Raw genomic sequence first — 18,543 nt, forward strand, 5'->3', positions numbered from 1 at the left:
AAAGAGACGATAAATTACTTTAAAGTCTTAGTTTGAGTTGCATTTTCTCATTTAGATGTAACATTATGCTAAACATTGAAATTATTTAACTTTTAAGGTCTTAAAAAGATCCAAGTTAGTAAAATGAATACTGCAATGCTTCCTAGGTAACAAAACCGTGTAACAAATTAGAAAAATTAGGTCTCATAAATAAAATTTAAAAATTCCAAGTGATCAGTTTCGTAGACCTCGTAGCCAAATATCGTAGCAGCGTAGCTCTACAGAAAATGAGAACTTAAGAAATATTTACCAAAAATAAGAATACAACTACTGATGTCTCTACGTATTTCATTTCAAAGGTAGAATATTCGACCGATACCGTCAGAGAGCCCTTTACTGCCTACCTTAACATAAAGTTAAGCCTTCAAGGGTTTTTTTGAAGTTAGGAAACTACAAATACTAAAAATGTTAAATTAGTATCACTGCAGGTGGTTGTAAATTATTGAACATGCGCGTTGTATTAGTACTAAAAGTGAGTAAAACAAAAAAATCCTCATAACTTATTAACAATATATAATAAAATTCTCAAATGTCAATAATAACAAACACTTCATACTTATTATCTTTTGGTTCGTCAACGATCTGCATAGCAGAGTATGTGATAGCTTTGACCTCGGTACCCTGAGGGTGCTTGCCGATTTGAAACTCCTCACCGTAACACTTACAAACTATTCTGAACTCTTCTGTGTTAAATTCTGTGATGACTAGCTTTTTACATATTAAGAAGGGTTCGACCGAGAAGAGGAATAACAGTTCATCGAGAAAGTGGTAGAGAAGGCCCATCATGTCGTCAGCGTTCGCCTCGATAGTGTGCACTTCTTTGATCTGGACATAGTCTAACTCTGTCATGTAACCAAACATCGCCATGCCGCACTGCTCGAACGCTTCCTTCAGTGTGTTTCCCCATGCGTGTAACCTGGAAATAAGAAAATACTTCACATGAGATGATGATCACAAACTCAACATTGTCATATATTATTTGAATGCTAATGAAGGCCTCATCGCGGCTCTTCAATCGACGTGTTACATAATGAGGCAACTCTTTACTTACGTAGTTCTGGTTAGAACTGCATACCTAGCTTTGCCTTCAGCTTTGAGCTCTATAATGCTTTATGTTTAATTGAGAAACCAATAATGACTCGAAGTCAAAAGGCTGCGCGAACCACCAAACTGCACACATAAGGTGGTTTGAACCTGCAGTTTTACTTTCATGTCAAATGTTTCGATATCAATTCGATATGGTCTCACTTTCCATGAACAGGGGGTCCAAAATGGAAACATGAAGACAGTTACAGTATGTGATTGTAAGAAAGCTAAATCTAAAAATTAACAAACCAATGGGAGGTTTCTTAGTTTTAGATAATTTTGATGAGTTTCACCAAAGTCGATCAGCAGACACAATATATCGACTACTTAATGTCGGCGACAATAATTCAACGTTTGTCTATGCTTCGGCATGTGTAGGCGGTTCGGGGACTAGGTGCTTTGGTAAACTCCATTAGTTGACTTTATTTACAGTGTCTTCATCTAACGAGGTCTGCAATCGGCTGACAGACCCTGTTTAGTCAATAGTAATGGCACACTCTCTATCCTAAATAGGTATACCCTTATATCCATGACCGATTAAAAAACCCAAGATCAAACTCTATACCAAGCCAATATGTGTAAAAGTCAGAAGCAGATGCAAGGACTTTTACACATATTGGCAGCATCCATATAGTCACAGAGACATTTGTAAAAAATGTCAGCAAAAAATTATTGACCTTGCTAGCTAGTTCATTTTTGCATTGCTTAGCAAGTAACTGCTTCTTGTACAAAATACAATAGTAATAAGAGGAATGAAAGTCACAATGAAAGAAGCAAGACTTGAATTACATAGTTTCCTGACTTGAATTACATAATATAACTAGCTGACCCGCGCAATTTCGCTTGCGTCACCGAAGAGAGAATGGGTCATAATTTTCCCCGTTTTTGTAACATTTTTCGTTGCTACTCCGCTCCTAATGGCCGTAGCGTGATGTTATATAGCCTATAGCCTTCCTCGATAAATGGCCTATCTAACACCGAAAGAATTTTTCAAATCGGACCAGTAGTTCCTGAGATTAGCGCGTTCAAACAAACAAACAAACAAACTCTTCATCTTTATAATATTATATAGATAATATGTGTTGTACAAGAAATTATTTCCTGGGGCAAAAATTAATCAAAATCTGTTAAATAAATTTCTTGTGAAAGAGTGACTAACTCTAATTCATCCTCATGAATGTCTTCATTTATAATAAACTATCATATTATTACACTAAATTCATAATAAACTAACATGTGAGTGAAGAGAACTAGCGAAAAAGTAAATATTTTTTAAGTCATCTTTTCCGGAGATGAGGTACCTACTACTTCAATAAAATGACATAAACTTATAATATATGGAATAATATTTAAGAGGTTATTTCAATAATGTTTTTAACAATTAGATAAAGAATATACTTTTACTATTATACTCTCTGTTTTGTAGTATTTTGTCTTTAAGACTTATAAATACAGCTACAAAATTGATGGAATGTGACAAAACACTGTAGCACTAATCTGAGCTTACACTATGATCTAAGCCATAACAAAAAATGTTAGTGAATCTGTGAAGCAGTGCTGTATTTATATAGGTTGCTTTCAGAGTACCCTCACACTACCATGTTTACCCATAGTAGGTATTCAGAGTAGATACAGAGCACTGCATGATAGCTAAATTACTCTGGCAAGAGGTCTCCTGACCTAAGAGAACCGCCTGACAAAGTAAACACCTGAAGCGAGTATTTCATTGTTTTTAAACAAGCTCTAGACTGTCCAAATTTAATATTAAGACACTAATTTTTTGTCTAATACTCTGATAATAACTTTGTAGGTCCAGTAACATGAGCATACAGATCATATTATTATTAATATACAACAATACAATATAGACAACAATTGTCACTCTTAATGCACTTTTTCCTCAACTTACATCAGCATACAAGAATGTAATGTTTGGACTTATATTCCGGTAACAAGTGAACTTATTAATGTCTTTCGACAGCTCACAGACAGTAATCTTATCCCAAACTAAGCAGAGCTTGTGCTAAGATTATCAGATAACTGATATAACATGTATGGTGATGGTTATAAATACATATACCCATAGATGACCAGCAAGATAATGACATGAACAATTATTGATGGTATAGGGGTTAATACTAATTAACATCAATAAATAAATATATTATTTTTAATCTATCAATTTAGGCAATAACTAAATATATTACTTAAAATCGTAACTTAATACCAATTTTTTTATTTACTTATTTTGTAACTACATGAATCGAATATAATAACCTAAAAGAACCATAATATTCAGGTAATTAGTAACTAAATATGATTGACAACTTAAGTATATTTAATCAAAGATATAATTAATTAATCCTGACAGATAATGCTAAAGAGATATATGTTATAAGATTGCATCATGTTGCTTATGGGTAGTAATGAAGTGATTCATAATATTGCATTATTAAAACATAAAAGTACTTACTGTACATCAGCCGTGTGATCCAAATCTGAAAGAAATAAATTGGGCCATAAATATCCACTTCATGTAGTAGTAAATACATACACGTAAATAAACACTGAAAAACGTGCGCATCAAAAATATTTTTGTGGTAGTGATTATTTATATTGCACGATACGTACATTCGTATTTGATTGGAGGTAGAACAAAGTCATCTTGTGTTAGCCCTCCTAATTCTTCATCCATTTTGCACGTGTTTAAATTAAATAGTATTAAATTATTATGTTTCAGCAAATGCCTTATCGCTAAAGCAAACTCACTCAAGTTCACTCAACTCAACTGTCAATCATAGCTACTGTAATGTCAAACATGAAAATAACAAAAAATGTCAACAAACGTGAGTCATGCATGACACATCATGACATCAAGTATTTCGTTTAGGAATCACTGAACTATTAACGAAGCTTAAAATAGGTACCTGCTTCCACGACCTGTTACTACATACAAATAAAAATAAAATGACCTATAGATTAAAATTTAGCGATTGTTGAAATTAATGTTTGCGATACGACTCACTAAAGATAATAAATAAGGTAAAATACTTCATAAGCAGAAGCACAACTTGACGTGAATCATTGACACTGTCCACTCATGTTCATCTGTCAGTTTATAAAAAAAACACAAATTGAATCTACATTTTGTTCGAATTTCGTGTTATTCAATTATTTGTCTTTTGTAAATTCAGCATTTACCAGTCGTGTATTTTTTTGACCAGTTTGTAATAAATAATTTGTGGAATTTGAAAAATGGACCCAATAGCTGTTTTGCAAAATAGAATCGAACAACTTGAAGCTAAACTTGGCCTAGCAGCTAATACTCCCATAGATGGACAGCAAGGAGATTCGGCCACGCAAAACCTGCTGAATACCGCTCAGGCTATAAGCAATGCAACTGCTGGAAATGAGAAACTTTCTGAAGCCATGCAAATAGCTTCTGAACTAAACAATTATACTGACCCAAATTTTGTTGAAAATGTAAGTTTTACCTGTTAATTTATTAATATTTCACCTGTTTAGTTTTATTTTTCGTTGGTCATTTTCTTTTATTTTAAGTATTGATTAAATCAAATCCCACCCGTGACATATCTTTGTGTGATGAGCACGAGTATTTGTTCTGAGCCTGGATGTTAATTTATCTATATAAGTATGTATTTAGAAGAATATAAGTATGTTTATCAGTTATTTGGTTACCATAGTACAAGGTCTGCTTAGTTAGGAATCAAATGACTGTGTGTGAGTTGTCCAATCATATTTATTTATTTATTTTTATTATTTCAATAAGAGAGAATGGGTGTGATATTTTTCATTAATATTCTATTATTTTCAATAATAATTTATGTCCTTAGAATTATACTTAAAATAACATTTTATTCACTAATATTATGTCTTTATATTTCAGATGCAGCAAAATCAGATGCATATGCATGAGGTAGCTGCTGCAGAACCTGTTATAAAGCACCACTGCCACTGCATGCAACGCTGCAAGCAGGTTTGTTACCAACCTCACTAAATATAATCATGATTCATACAAAGTTTCTAAATAAAAAAAAGAAAAGTTTCTAAATATCTTCTTTGTTCTGATTGACAACTATTTTTTAAACTATTTCTACTCTTTAACAAAGCAAATGCATAAAAGATGAAAAAAAAAACAGTGGCTAGGTTAATCTTGTATTTAGCAGTGTCCGTGTGAATAGCCCAGACTTTCTTTCAACTATGTTGGAGCTGGCTTCCAGTCTCACTGGGTGCTTATGCATACCAGTATTTTACATAGAGTGAGACTGCTTATATCTTATTATGCACAGTATGTAATGACCTCATAATGTATTTTGTAAATTTTAGGCGGCGGCTGTATTAGAATCGGAGCCGATTCAGCATGTAGCTCAAATGCAGGAGGTTGTCAACAACATGCAAGCTGCTGCTGCCGAAGTGAAAGCTGAAGCTGATGAAGTAAGTCATTTATAATTCTCTTTATTTTATCCAACATTCATTTTTGTGATGCTATTGAAAGTAATTCATGTGTCAATTACAACATTATAATTATTTACTTCATGTCTTTTAGACATCAACTTTTCTTTTGATGAATGCTACATACATACAATATTAATGTGTAAAATGTCAGGATTTACATGTGTTTTCCTATGTTGCAGGTTTCAGCAGGTGTACAGCAACTTGCAGAGACATGTGGAGCGGCGGCTTCTGATGCATCGGAGCAGTTGGCGAATGTCGCTCAGAAAGTGGAGCAAGTTGAACAGAAAATGTTCCCTCGTAGAAGGAATGGGCTTGATTAGTGTTCCTGTGATTTTCGTTTGCAATGCAAAATTTGTGATAAATATTGCTGGATAATAATTATTTATTGAATCATACATGCTGAAATTATAAGTTTTTTAATATAATATTTGGTTTTCACTATTCAATTATTTTCTCTTCTCTTGTACCTATGTTAAGTGTGGTCATAAGTCATATCAACGGCTTGGATACATAGCCAGCGACGCCGGCATGGCGTCCTAGTGAGGCAGGGCTTTTAAACATTCAGTCGCAGCGATGTCGAAGGGGCTTTTTTATAAATATTAATCTATAATTTATTTATACATATATTATTTACTTTATATGCCATAGAGCCGTGTGCGTCAGAATGGCTGGTTGCCTGTGGCGTTGGTATATGAGAGTTGATTTGAAAATTGCTTCATAATTGCTTATATTTGCTACATATAATAAATAATTGCTGCATAGGATATATATGTAGAAATAAAATATTTTTTTGACCAGCCATCCTGACGTTTGGTTGGCTGGTCACCTCATAGTTTAAAGTTAAGCATGCAGAGTTTCCCGAAATGTACTGCGTCAATAATTGCTACATATTTACTTCATTTTTCTAATTTATTTGGAACTTCAAACATATGTTAAATCAAGGATATAGCAATTATTTAAATTATCCCGATGAAAAGTGCCTGATAAAATAATAAAAGCAAATAGCTGCAGTGTGTCTTCACTCAACGGTATTGCTATTTTAGGAGGCAGGCGTTTGAAATAATAATTGTTAAATAGCATGTTATGTTATGAGTAGGTAAGTGGATAATAAGCACATTAAAAGTGTATCGTAAATAAAAACAAAATGTAGGTCGTTCATAAGATTCGGTTTAATAATATTACAATTTACTTAAAAAATATTCAATTATTAATTTATCTTATTTTCACATTATTTTTTCGCATATATTATACAATGTAGAATTAGCTTCTTTTTAGTCTTCGTAATTTTTTTCGATTTGTCATCATAACATTTCCATTCTGAATTTCGTCTGCAATGAGCTTTGTAGTGACCAATTAATGTTTCACTTACTGGGGGCACGAATTCTATTAATGATAGTAAATGAAACTCAGATCCTTCTAACAAAACAGATGTTGGTGGATCATCTATTGAAATAAATTGATTAGAATGAAATTCAAATGCAATAAGATCTCGCAAAGATTTACTAAATGATTTTACACCTTCACATGTACTTCGCCGGCATTTTGTAAGTTCTTGAGCGTTAATTAACGTGTTTGCGGATTTAATAACAATTAACATGCTATTTAACAATTATTATTTCAAACGCCTGCCTCCTAAAATAGCAATACCGTTGAGTGAAGACACACTGCAGCTATTTGCTTTTATTATTTTATCAGGCACTTTTCATCGGGATTATTTAAATAATTGCTATATCCTTGATTTAACATATGTTTGAAGTTCCAAATAAATTAGAAAAATGAAGTAAATATGTAGCAATTATTGACGCAGTACATTTCGGGAAACTCTGCATGCTTAACTTTAAACTATGAGGTGACCAGCCAACCAAACGTCAGGATGGCTGGTCAAAAAAAATATTTTATTTCTACATATATATCCTATGTAGCAATTATTTATTATATGTAGCAAATATAAGCAATTATGTAGCAATTTTCAAATCAACTCTCATATACCAACGCCACAGGCAACCATTCTGACGCACACATAGAGCCTGCATGCAGGAAATTATTTTCGTTGATCGTACTCGTTAGCGCCATGCGGACTAGCTAGGGTAGAGAGAAATTACGATGTCTAAAGACAGCAGAGATGCTAGAAGAGGGATAGACGGTAGGTCGGAAGTACCTATACGTAGGAAGAGGATGTGCGTGCGTCAATGAAAGTGCACCCTTAGTGCGAGAGTTGTCAATTTATAAACAATAGATGAGGTACCTAGCTACTTTTATTGAAGCAATCAATAGATTGCTGTAAATAATAGTTACCTATATCTTTGTAAAAATTCACCTAATTAAATATATTTTAAACCTAACGTACAAAAGAAACCATAATCAATATATCATTTATATTGATTAATATCACGAGAAGTTTCTGGCTCTAGACTTACTCCGCTTTAGAAATAAGTTGGAGGCAATTTTACGTCCATACGTAATAGGTATATGTGTAATTTGTGATAATTAACGACAACGATACGTAGTCCAAATTGGAGGAACAGCGAGTTATGAAAAAAAAATATCATTTTTTTTTCATAACCCGCTGTTTTAAGTTAATATTTTGGGGTCTTGAGTCAAAGATAAAATTATATAATTATTTAATTCAATGAAGTCGAAACAAATTATTCAAATAATATGAAAAGGCTAGTTACCAAAGTATAAACTACCTGCTAGAGGAAGCATAGACAAATGAAAGCTTGATCGATTTGATTGACGTTACACAAATGTCAAATTGTTAACTCGCAACTTCACACTCAACACAACCAAGCAAACATTTGTTAGTTTTACGGATTTATATATTGAATTATGGCAGACGCTGCAGTTGAAGCGGCACCAGGTGATGAAAATGACGATAACTGGTTGTATGGCGAATCAACCGGTGATCAAATAACTAGTAAATCAACGGAAGGCACCGAAAAAGACCAGGAACAGAAAGATGCAGCGGACGGTGCCCCAGTGAGTTCTAATAACCTATATTATTGTTGATGCTGTTACTAAATGTTTACCATACGTACAAAATATTCCTATTCGTAAATAAGTTTAGAGCGACCGCTGTGGAAACTCAGATAACATTTCACGGTAAAAATTTACGAACACGCATATTTATCTCGAGTAACAAGTGCTTTTCTTTGTAGGAGAATGAAGAAAAAGAAGGTGAGGAGACTGAAGCAACAAACGATGACCCGCACTTCAACGATGAGCACTTCGCGGACGTGGCGCGGGACGGCGACGATCAGAACGGTGATGCAGACAGTCAGAACAACGGAGACTCAGACTCGGACGACAGCGACGACATCAAAGTCACTATTGGCGAGATCAAGTCTGGACCACAGGCTTATGGCAGCCTCAATATTAAAGTGAGGATAATAATCTTTTTGAAATTACTCCTTAGCTGAGTAAAGTCTGTGATACAGTAATGTAATACTAGACAAATTTATATTAATTGGTTATAAATACAGGGACTGTGGCTTTCATGCATCAACTGAGACTTTCCAAAAGCATGTTAAATGAATTGACTAATTAATTTGAATATGTTGACATTTAGTAACTTGAATATAGGTGACTCCAAACAACTTGAACACAAGAAGTTATTTTAGAAAGCAAACTAAATGTAGACCCAGTCCAGAGGACTTTCGGTTGACTGTTCTACCAAACAAGCGATCGAAGAGCTATAGCCCTAGCCGTTGCGCTCTGCTATTTCCCAATGATATAGTGCAAATTGTTCAAGTTATTTGGCGTCAACTGTACAATAGTAAACATAAAACTTCATATACCTACTTATAATTTATGATATGACATGATGGGATTTTTTACAGATAATAGTTTAAAACAGTCTTTATTTTATTTTCTCTATGCTTTACCTGTTGCTAGTGTTGACCACTTCTTCCACTGTGTTATATCATATATGAAACCACTGGCAATGTGATAATAAAACTAGGTCATAATACTTGATCTCCTGAAGCATTTTGCTTTAGAATTTATCTTGATAAATGTAGAATTTGACAAAAAAAGGTTGAGAGCAAATTGATTTAAAGTCCATTTGACCAAAATAAAGTTTTTGATTACACTTTGAAGATAAACTTTTACTTTGCTTTTACGTTACGTTTTCATTTTTTCAATTAACAATATTATGATGTACAGGACAAATATCAATAAAAAGCCAATTTACAGCGTGGTGTAGGTTTAGTGGCAGCAGGAGCTGCAGACAAGCCTCGGACAGGCACTACCGCTGGTGGTAAAGTGACTCTGGAAGACTTGGATGGACCAGGCAGTATCAATGGAGTGCCGGCTCTGGAGTTCAATATTGATACCATTGAAGATAAGCCATGGAATAAACCTGGTGCTGACATATCTGGTAGGTTATATTTATTACTCTGTTGGTAGTGACTGCTAGTAATTATTCAACTGATGTACTGTTTTAAGGAGTAATGTTTGGTAAGCATTATTTACATGAAAATATATTTTTTTACTCAAACTTAGTGCAGCACATTTCAATGATCTTTGGCAAGTTTGTTCTCAAGTTCGAGTTTGACATAAATAGTTTAACATAGTGTTAGTCTTGAAGAACATGATCATTTGTATGAAGAAGAAGATTATTATGCACTTTTATTGTGCAAGCTGCTTTCACCTCATTTCTTTATTTTTATGTGAAATACCATCTACTTTCACATTTGATCTATAAACTTGATATTAACCAGCACATATTTTATTGTCAGTATGTCAGTGACCATATTGAATTTGGCAAATTAACATATATATAAGTATAGCAGGCAATACAGGGCCTGAAATGAAACTAGCAATGTGATTTCTCAGGCATAAACATGACATTGAATGATCTCTTTCATGAAATTGCACTAATTATGGAAAATGAAGTCAAATATTCTTAATCCTAATGTTTTGTTGCAGATTATTTTAACTATGGTTTTAATGAAGTGACGTGGAGTGCGTACTGCGAGCGTCAACGTCGTATGCGTGTCAACGAGGCGGGCGTGGGGCTGCACGTGGGCGTCCCGCCGCGCCCGCCCGCGCCTGACTTGCGTCGCCCGCCAGGTATACTATAACTAGCTGACCCGCACAACTTCGCTTGCGTCACATTAGAGAGAAAGAGTAATTTTTTAACTGGTACTCTGCTCTTATTGGTCGTGGCGTGAAGATATATAGCCTACAGCCTTCCTCGATAAATGGGCTATCTAACACTGAAAGAATTTTTCAAATCGTACCAGATTAGCGCGTTCAAACAAACAAACAATCAAACAAGCAAACTCTTCAGCTTTATAATATTAGTATAGATAATAAGCAAACAACTCTTGGTCAATTTCCACTCAGGAGGAATATTTTATATTTTTATACTTTGCAACCATTGTTTGTATAGTGTGTTTATCCTCAATATGGGATTAATTCCTAGGTACGATGTGTTATTTGCACATGACTTCCTACAAATCTTTGAAGATCGATATAAAGATTATAATAATAACTGTCACTACCAATAGTTTCTTCAAATTTTGTTTCCATCAAATTGTTTGTTGCTATTTCTAATATTTAATGTTTTTGCATTGTTAATGTACTTATAGGTATATGTATGTTACAGACAGATGAGATGTTATTGTTGTTTTAGTTCCAGGTAGAAATGAAGAGATGCCACCACCAATGCCTAACAACTATCAAGCAAGAGAAAACACTATACAGGTATTATTATGTTAATAATTCTTAACTATTACTCTCTATTATTCTCTATTACTGGCTCTTGTGAATATTTCGATTGAACGTTTCTCTATATTAGGTCATGACAGCCGAACGGAGGGAGTACGGGCGCAGTGGCCACCAGAGAGAAATGGGCGCGCCAGACTTTTTCGGCCCACCTCCGAGCGAGCATTACTATCCACCACCCCCGCATGCGCCTTACGAAGAACCTTGGGGTAAACGATAAAAACGTAGTCTATAGTTCTTTACACCGTTTTTAAAAGAGAAAAGGTTTAACTTTTTTTTCGTACAGGTCACCCGGAACCCAACAATTGGGCGCCCAGCGAGATCAAGGAGTTGACGCCGGGCCCCATGGGTCCTCCGAGTCTGGGCCCGCCGCTGCTGGGCGCGCCGCTGGCGCCGCCGCACTTGGCGCCGCCGCACCTGCTGACCGCGCCGCCCTTCGCGCCGCCCTACCGCCCGCACCCGCCGCACCACCTGCACGAGCGCGAGCGCGACCGCGACCGAGACCGCGACCGCGAGCGGGATCGTGACCGCGACCGCGACCGCGTGCGCGAGCGAGACGAGCGCGACAGGAGCCACCGGGACCGGCGGGACGACGTGAGTGCTGCGAGCGACCGAGTTTGTTGTTTGATTCCATGATATAACGAGTATTTTTGTTGCTCGTTATATCTCAATGATTGTTGATTCATATTATCTTTACTCATAATGAGGCGCTAGCCGAAGTTGTAACTAGATTTCCAACAAATGTCTGCGGTTAAATAACAGTGTAATAATTTGTTGTTATTCTGTCTTTAGGAGGACAGGGATAGAGAAAGGGACAGAGAACGAGATCGCTCACGTTCAACAAAACCAGACCCTCGGTCTGGTATTAGAGAGAAGTAAGTGAAAACCTATATTATGATTGATATTATTTTCAACTACGACAGTCAACTTGCGTAAAAAATCCATTTACCACTAAATTTAAAAACATTCTAATAACACTTGCATTCAAGGAACTTTGCTTTAACTGAGATTTTGTCACGTTGATGCGTTTTAATTCTGCGCTGGTATTACTTGTTGACCCCATAACTATTTTGCTTCTTTTACTTCTAGAGGCCATAAGCGAAAATAAAATTAGTATCTTGAATATAGTGGTATTCTAATGTTCATTAATTTCCAGGTCGTATAGGCGGGAACGCTCTAGGTCAAGATCTCGTCGTCATAAGTCGCGGTCGCGCTCGCCGCGCCAGCGCGAACGATCTCGAGACCGCGATCGCTCCCGAGAGAGAGAACGCTCCCGCGACCGAGAGCGCAGCGTCAAACCCAAAAAAGACAAGGAGAAAGACGAAGATAAATGATAATAAAATGTACACCATCTTAGTTTAAGTTTTCGTTTAATTATGCTTACTGATGTAAAAGATCCAATAAATTATAAGCATAACATGGATTTGTTATTTTTATACTTACTAGTTGTGCCCTAGACCCGATCAGCTTGGATGAAAAATAAACTAAGTAATTAAAAAAAAATCCCCGAGACTCCCCTACCTCTGATGAAATTCCAATCGAGCAAAGCCGCGAGAAAAATCTAGTATTGTGCTCGTATAGTGAACATTTGTAAGAATGATGGACGTTACTTTTAGACGAAAAAACTACTGGATGCATTTAAATAAAATTTGGTTCACTCATAGCTTATAGCCTGGATTAACACATTAGATACTTTTTCCCCAGAAAATCTTTTCATGTGGCCAAAGTCGCTGGCGGAGGCTAGTAAATGATTGTAATCAGCAACCAATGTCTTAATTTATTTTTCTTCATAGTAATTTTTATCGGAAAATATTACCTATCGCTAATTTCTACCAAGCTCCTCATTTTCAAATCCCAAAGGGCGCGTTCCCACTAAACTAATTACTGTCGTAACGATCGAAATCGTGTCGTTCTATATGTGAACACCTCCACTCTCGTCACGATATCTCGTGACGACAGATAATCGTGTAGTTTTAATTGTCGTGGCTTAGGGCGAGTTCCTACTATGTCGTGACGACATATAATCGTGTAGTTAAGTGTCGTGGCTTATATGTTTAAATGGAGGTGTTCACATATAGACACTGGTTCACTACGACATTTTTTGCACTGACGACAGATTATCGTGACAGTGGAAACGGTAGATACGACAGTCACTAAACGATAAAAAGTTTTGACGACAAACAATCGTTATAATGGGGCTTGAGACGAGAGACGAGTTGTCCAACGACAAATTAATCGTTGCGACATAGTGGGAACGCGCCCTTAGGCGTAATCGGTTTATTCTAAATTCCATATTATGACCGGCCTTTTATTACTGGCTAAAAATATTTCCTTAACCTCTCCAGCGCCCCGCCACCGTGTCACGGTTGAATGTTCTACCCCCGTCAAGCGCCCCGCCACCGTGGTACGGCAAAACGATCTTACATTTAAAAAACGTAAAAACGAAATGCTAAAACTATGTTTATCCCTTTCAAACATATTGGACATTGAAGCTGATGAAACGAGACGACGATCTAATGCACACACTTGAATAAGTGGTTGATATAGGCCAGAGAGCACCTTAAACAACATCTGACCCAACGACATGTTCCTTTAAGACCAATATTGTAAATCCTTTTTCTAACTAATTTTAAAGATTTGAGTATATTTTACAGGTGGATTTTAATGTCATTATTCATTAACTACACGATAAGACCTTTCGTCATATTATTTTTTTTGCCTAAAAATATTTTTTAGACTTTCTTCAAACACATGCCTAAAGCACACAATATTCAGATTAAACCGACTATTGTACTACCACTATCAAATATTATTTGTGGTTTATTTTTCTAATCTATAGCAAATTTTATGTAGATTTCAAATATATGACTAGGGTGTTAGTATTAAAATATTACGGAATCGGCGCTTAAACGCCAACCGCCAATTCAATTTCGCGCGCCATTTTTGGCCCGGACGCTTAACGGTATATTTGAATTTTGACGTTGGGGCGCTCGAGAGGTTAACAGATTTTGATACTCCATTTACGTGTGTTAACACTGGAGTTCACACGTGTTATCTGGTCGCAACAATGCGCATCTAGTACCTCGACACGCGCAGTATCTCTGTAACGGTCAGTTCGCGGCGAATTCGCCCGTTCAGGAAAAGCTTGGTGTGCGGTGGCCGGAGCGTGTGGTACACGCTTCGGCAGCTACCCCGCTCCACGGTCCCAAAGGGTCGCGGGGACACGTGATGATATTGTGGTGACACTCCCTTCCGGCTGGGGGAGCCAAACATATGACCCTGTTTTCCAACCGGGATACATGCGTATGTGTAAATTACCTACGTTAAAAAAGGGGAGTCATGAATAAAACGACAGGTACTTTGTAATATTATTACAGAAATGCTTTATTATAATTAATGTCTAAATAGATGGATCATCATATAAATGTTATCTAGTACAACCTACAAGGCGCGACGTCCAGAGCCGCGCTCAGTCATACCTCGCCGCTCTCGACGCCTCGGCTTATTCCATCACATACGGGTTTTACAAATCATTTTGTTAACATTTTTGTACAGCCATATACAATAATTTTATTTTCAATTACATCTAAACGTAAAAAATCTTGAGGTGTCGTAGGAAACTACGCTTCCTATAAAAAATAATTACACAGGGGGAATGAGGAGTAGCTACGCTTGTGACGTGCAACCGGCAAGGTAGACCTCGGGACTACAACTATCAGTACAGGACTTTACAATCATCACTATAACCTACGCGCGGCGGGTCGCGCCCGCGCCTACACTAAACATAAGCATCGCCCATTCGTAAGCGCTCGCTCCGAACTTTCGCGGAGACTCATTAACTAAATAACTTAAATTAATTACATAAAAAATATACAAAAATATCATTTTCACAAAATTATAATAGACGAACTATACACTCCGGCACTAAAAGAGATAAGCTATGTACGATTTTAAAGCCGGTTTATAACTTAAACGAGAGCTTGACTTGAAGAATAGTACAAAATAATAATATAATAATCACGACTATAGTGCCGATTGTCCAGAACTGCCTGCGGCATCTCTTTATCGCTTTAGAAGATTCAAGGTCCCCTAGCCCAGCTAATAGTAAATCTACAACGAGCTAAAATTATGGAAACGCCGGGGTCCGTAGAACCGCCGCTTTCCTTCGATTCATAAATTACACGAGAATGAGAGACGTTCAAATATTTATACATAGATTCATACGAACAACGAATAATACTAGAACACTTAAGAGCTAGAAACGCAATGAACTGTACGCCGCGGTGACGCGACGGCCGAGCACCGGAGTCGGCGTCGACGCTGTACAACTATTGTTACAGTATACAGTATATCGTATCGTTCTGTACATCAGTCTGCGCTACGTATGTACAGGCGCCGCGGCCCGCCCCCCGCCGCCCGCCCGCTTCGCACCGCACACTTAAATAATAATATACGACACTCGCCGACACTCGCAACACTCGCGACACGACAGTGCACCACACTAATATCTAATCAGATTGTACAGGCGGCGCTGCGAGAACGGACTGACGGGCGGCGGGCGGCGAAGCGACGAGCTCTATAGTTACAAATGTACAATCGCAAATATTCACAAAATTTATAATAGGCGGGGCGATACCCGCGCCGTCGCATCAGCCTACACCCGCGGACGTTTAATACTTTACACAGACTACAGCACAGGGTTGGGCGGCGGCGGCCCGATCGGACCCAGCTCCGGCGCCTTCATGAAGAATTTCTCCAGTTTCGCGATGATGTGTTTCCCGTATGTGTACTTGCGCAGCGAGCCGATGTGCGGCCGTATTTTGTGCATCAGCACCTTGCGCTGCGTCGGCTCCGCCACGTCGATCATCTTCTGCACCACGTAGTTCGCGTACTGGTCTTTCATCATCACGTGGAGAGCACTGTAAACAATAACATGTATTACCACTCTTTGTAACGGTCAACTCGACGAACTCACTAGTGTATTTTAGAGGTGTCAGGTTTCAAACAGTCGCCTGTAGAGGAGTGCAGTACGTACTTGTCGTTGAACCCGCAGAGCTCGTCGATGAGCAGCGCGCGCTCGTTGCGCGTGGCGTGCGTGACGCACTTCTCCACGACGTTGGAGGCGAACTTGTGCTGCGACAGCTGCAGCACCTTGCCGCGCACGCCCGCCACCAGCCGCGACCGGTCCTCCGCCGCGCCGTGCTCCAGCACATGCTGCACTACGTAATTTCCGTACTGGTCCTGCACATCAATTATATTATCATCTACACATTGTCGTACTAGGACGTAAATAACTAGTAGAGTACTAGAGTCTACGAGCACTTCGATAGGCTCGCCGCTGACGAACAAAAGTGAACCGAGACCTGTATGAGCTGGTCGGTGTGGGCGTGCAGTTCGCTGAGTACGGGCGCGGTCTGCTCGGGCGTGCAGTGCTCGAGGATACGCTGTATGACGCGGCAGCCGTAAGGGTGCGTGGAAAGCGCATACACCTGTCCAGCGAACGCGTTTATTATGAACTGTAGCGCCGTCGGCTCTACACATTCAATACACTTTTGCACCTGAAACAAAAAACAAAAATGTAATTATTTAATTTCACTAAAATTTTTAGGGGTACAACTTATACGGTACCTTAATAGGAGGTAATGAGTTCTAAGACATCATCAATCAAAGTGTTTTAAAATAGGGCAAGGAATAGACTGAAAAATTAAGTCAATCTAGCTCTATGTAAGAATCAGAGAAAACTTACGACATGATTTCCATTCTGATCCTTGACACACTTGAGCACGTGTCCGTCGAGCTCGCGCACCACTTCTTGCTGCTGCTCCGCCGGTATTGATTCTAACGCTTTCTGGATCACTCGGCAGCCGTACATTTGCAGAGCCAGGTTCAACACGTGCCCACGTACCTGCAAAACATGTATCGAATATTGTACACAATCACCATTACATAAAATCGGTGTAGAAAAATGCTTGTCCCTATACTAAATGTGAGAAATTCATTCAGCTAATTGGTCTTCAGGTATGCCTTGCCTGCGACAGTAATCAGAGCAACAATGAACTTCTCACAAGAAAGTTAAAAAAAAAATAGAAATATACCTTTTGCGCCAATGTTGTTTTTTGTTCTGTCGTTCCAAATTCAAAGAATTTTTGTATAACGTAGTTTCCAAAAACGTCTGTCATTAGACTGTAAGCGGCGCCAATAATTTCGTTGAACACCATTTGTTTTTCTTGAACTGTGGCTCTTTCTAGTTTCTGTTGGATAAATCTGAAATAGAGAATTTTAATTGTTTCAATATTATTTACACAGGTAAGGAGTTGCCCGCTTTGTTTACGACATCCACATAATAATCACAACCTAGGTGGCACCGACGACAAAAATAAAAGTCATTCTCCATATCATTACGCCTCCTCATCGTTCAACACAATTTGCATTGCGCTCGTCTAAACTCCTCACCCCCATTACGTACTCTGGCTCTGAGTAAACAGTTAACACGTAAGAACTCTGCAGTAAAACCACTACCATAAGTAACACTGTTTGAGAAAGATATTTTTCATTGAGGAACATCTAGTATAAAGACATTTGGCCATAGTTAAACGGAAAGGATCCAACCCACACTATGGGTAAAATGAGTTATGTATACCAAAACACTCCTTGAAGTTAAAATTTTAATATCACGAAAACAATCCAAGTAAAATTCAAACCCACCATGAAGTTATAGTCCTGAGTTAGTCCCCAAAGTTAGTGATCTGAACTTAAAAGTTAAATATCTCGAAACTACGTCTGTGTGGGTTGGATCGTTTCCGTTTAACTATGGCCATTTAATATTGTGGCCACCACTACAACCATTACTCTAAACCAGTGGTCCGCGGGAGACAAAATGTGGTCCGCGAATGACTTTAAAATTTTGAATTTTCAGAATTTTTAATACACTTTATCTTTAATATATTAACATAGTGGTCCCTGATAACAAGAATTATATAAAAGTGGTCCCTGGTAACAAGAATAATATAAAAGTGGTCCCGGACTAAGAAAAGGTTGGGAACCCCTGCTCTAAACAAACCTGGACTATTGGAAATATCCTTCCAGCGGGTTAAGTATTTCAAAATCAAATATGAGCACCTTTAAGAGCTTGGTTCACATCAAGGATGCCATCCGGTCCGAAACCGTAACCAAATCTTTCGGATACCCGATATAAAATTCGATTTGAAACCG

At 37.7% G+C, this 18,543-nt stretch overlaps 4 protein-coding genes across 4 annotated transcripts in view; 2 read left to right on the plus strand and 2 right to left on the minus strand.

The window, feature by feature from the left end:
- Window positions 1-529: 529 nt before the first annotated feature.
- On the minus strand, window positions 530-3,930 carry Archease (protein archease). The gene is made up of 3 exons (XM_076125415.1): window positions 3,757-3,930; window positions 3,599-3,623; window positions 530-955 (listed from the first exon to the last, which is right to left on the minus strand). Exons 1-3 carry the CDS (start codon window positions 3,818-3,820, stop codon window positions 565-567), a joined length of 480 nt encoding a protein of 159 aa, XP_075981530.1. The 5' UTR covers window positions 3,821-3,930; the 3' UTR covers window positions 530-564.
- A 287-nt stretch (window positions 3,931-4,217) lies between these two features.
- DCTN3-p24 (Dynactin 3, p24 subunit) lies at window positions 4,218-6,042 on the plus strand. Its single transcript, XM_076125426.1, has 4 exons — window positions 4,218-4,608; window positions 5,033-5,122; window positions 5,473-5,580; window positions 5,781-6,042. Exons 1-4 carry the CDS (start codon window positions 4,381-4,383, stop codon window positions 5,919-5,921), a joined length of 567 nt encoding a protein of 188 aa, XP_075981541.1. The 5' UTR covers window positions 4,218-4,380; the 3' UTR covers window positions 5,922-6,042.
- A 2,295-nt stretch (window positions 6,043-8,337) lies between these two features.
- Fip1 (Factor interacting with poly(A) polymerase 1) lies at window positions 8,338-12,754 on the plus strand. The gene is made up of 9 exons (XM_076125437.1): window positions 8,338-8,580; window positions 8,760-8,981; window positions 9,796-9,979; window positions 10,531-10,674; window positions 11,240-11,310; window positions 11,405-11,540; window positions 11,618-11,925; window positions 12,124-12,206; window positions 12,488-12,754. The coding sequence occupies exons 1-9, from the start codon at window positions 8,431-8,433 to the stop codon at window positions 12,663-12,665; spliced, it is 1,476 nt and encodes a 491-aa protein (XP_075981552.1). The 5' UTR covers window positions 8,338-8,430; the 3' UTR covers window positions 12,666-12,754.
- Window positions 12,755-14,687: 1,933 nt separating this feature from the next.
- pum (pumilio) overlaps window positions 14,688-18,543 on the minus strand; it is a 70,700-nt gene continuing 66,844 nt past the window's right edge. Inside the window, exons 14-18 of the mRNA XM_076125450.1 lie at window positions 17,427-17,595; window positions 17,078-17,236; window positions 16,695-16,889; window positions 16,367-16,572; window positions 14,688-16,250 (exon numbers count right to left, since the gene is read on the minus strand). Of these exons, the coding sequence (XP_075981565.1) occupies window positions 16,019-16,250; window positions 16,367-16,572; window positions 16,695-16,889; window positions 17,078-17,236; window positions 17,427-17,595 (961 nt within the window). The 3' untranslated portion in view covers window positions 14,688-16,018. The remainder of the gene's footprint in view (window positions 16,251-16,366; window positions 16,573-16,694; window positions 16,890-17,077; window positions 17,237-17,426; window positions 17,596-18,543) is intronic.

Source organism: Anticarsia gemmatalis, chromosome 2 (genome assembly GCF_050436995.1).
Source record: "Anticarsia gemmatalis isolate Benzon Research Colony breed Stoneville strain chromosome 2, ilAntGemm2 primary, whole genome shotgun sequence".
Taxonomy (NCBI): Eukaryota; Metazoa; Arthropoda; class Insecta; order Lepidoptera; family Erebidae; genus Anticarsia; species Anticarsia gemmatalis.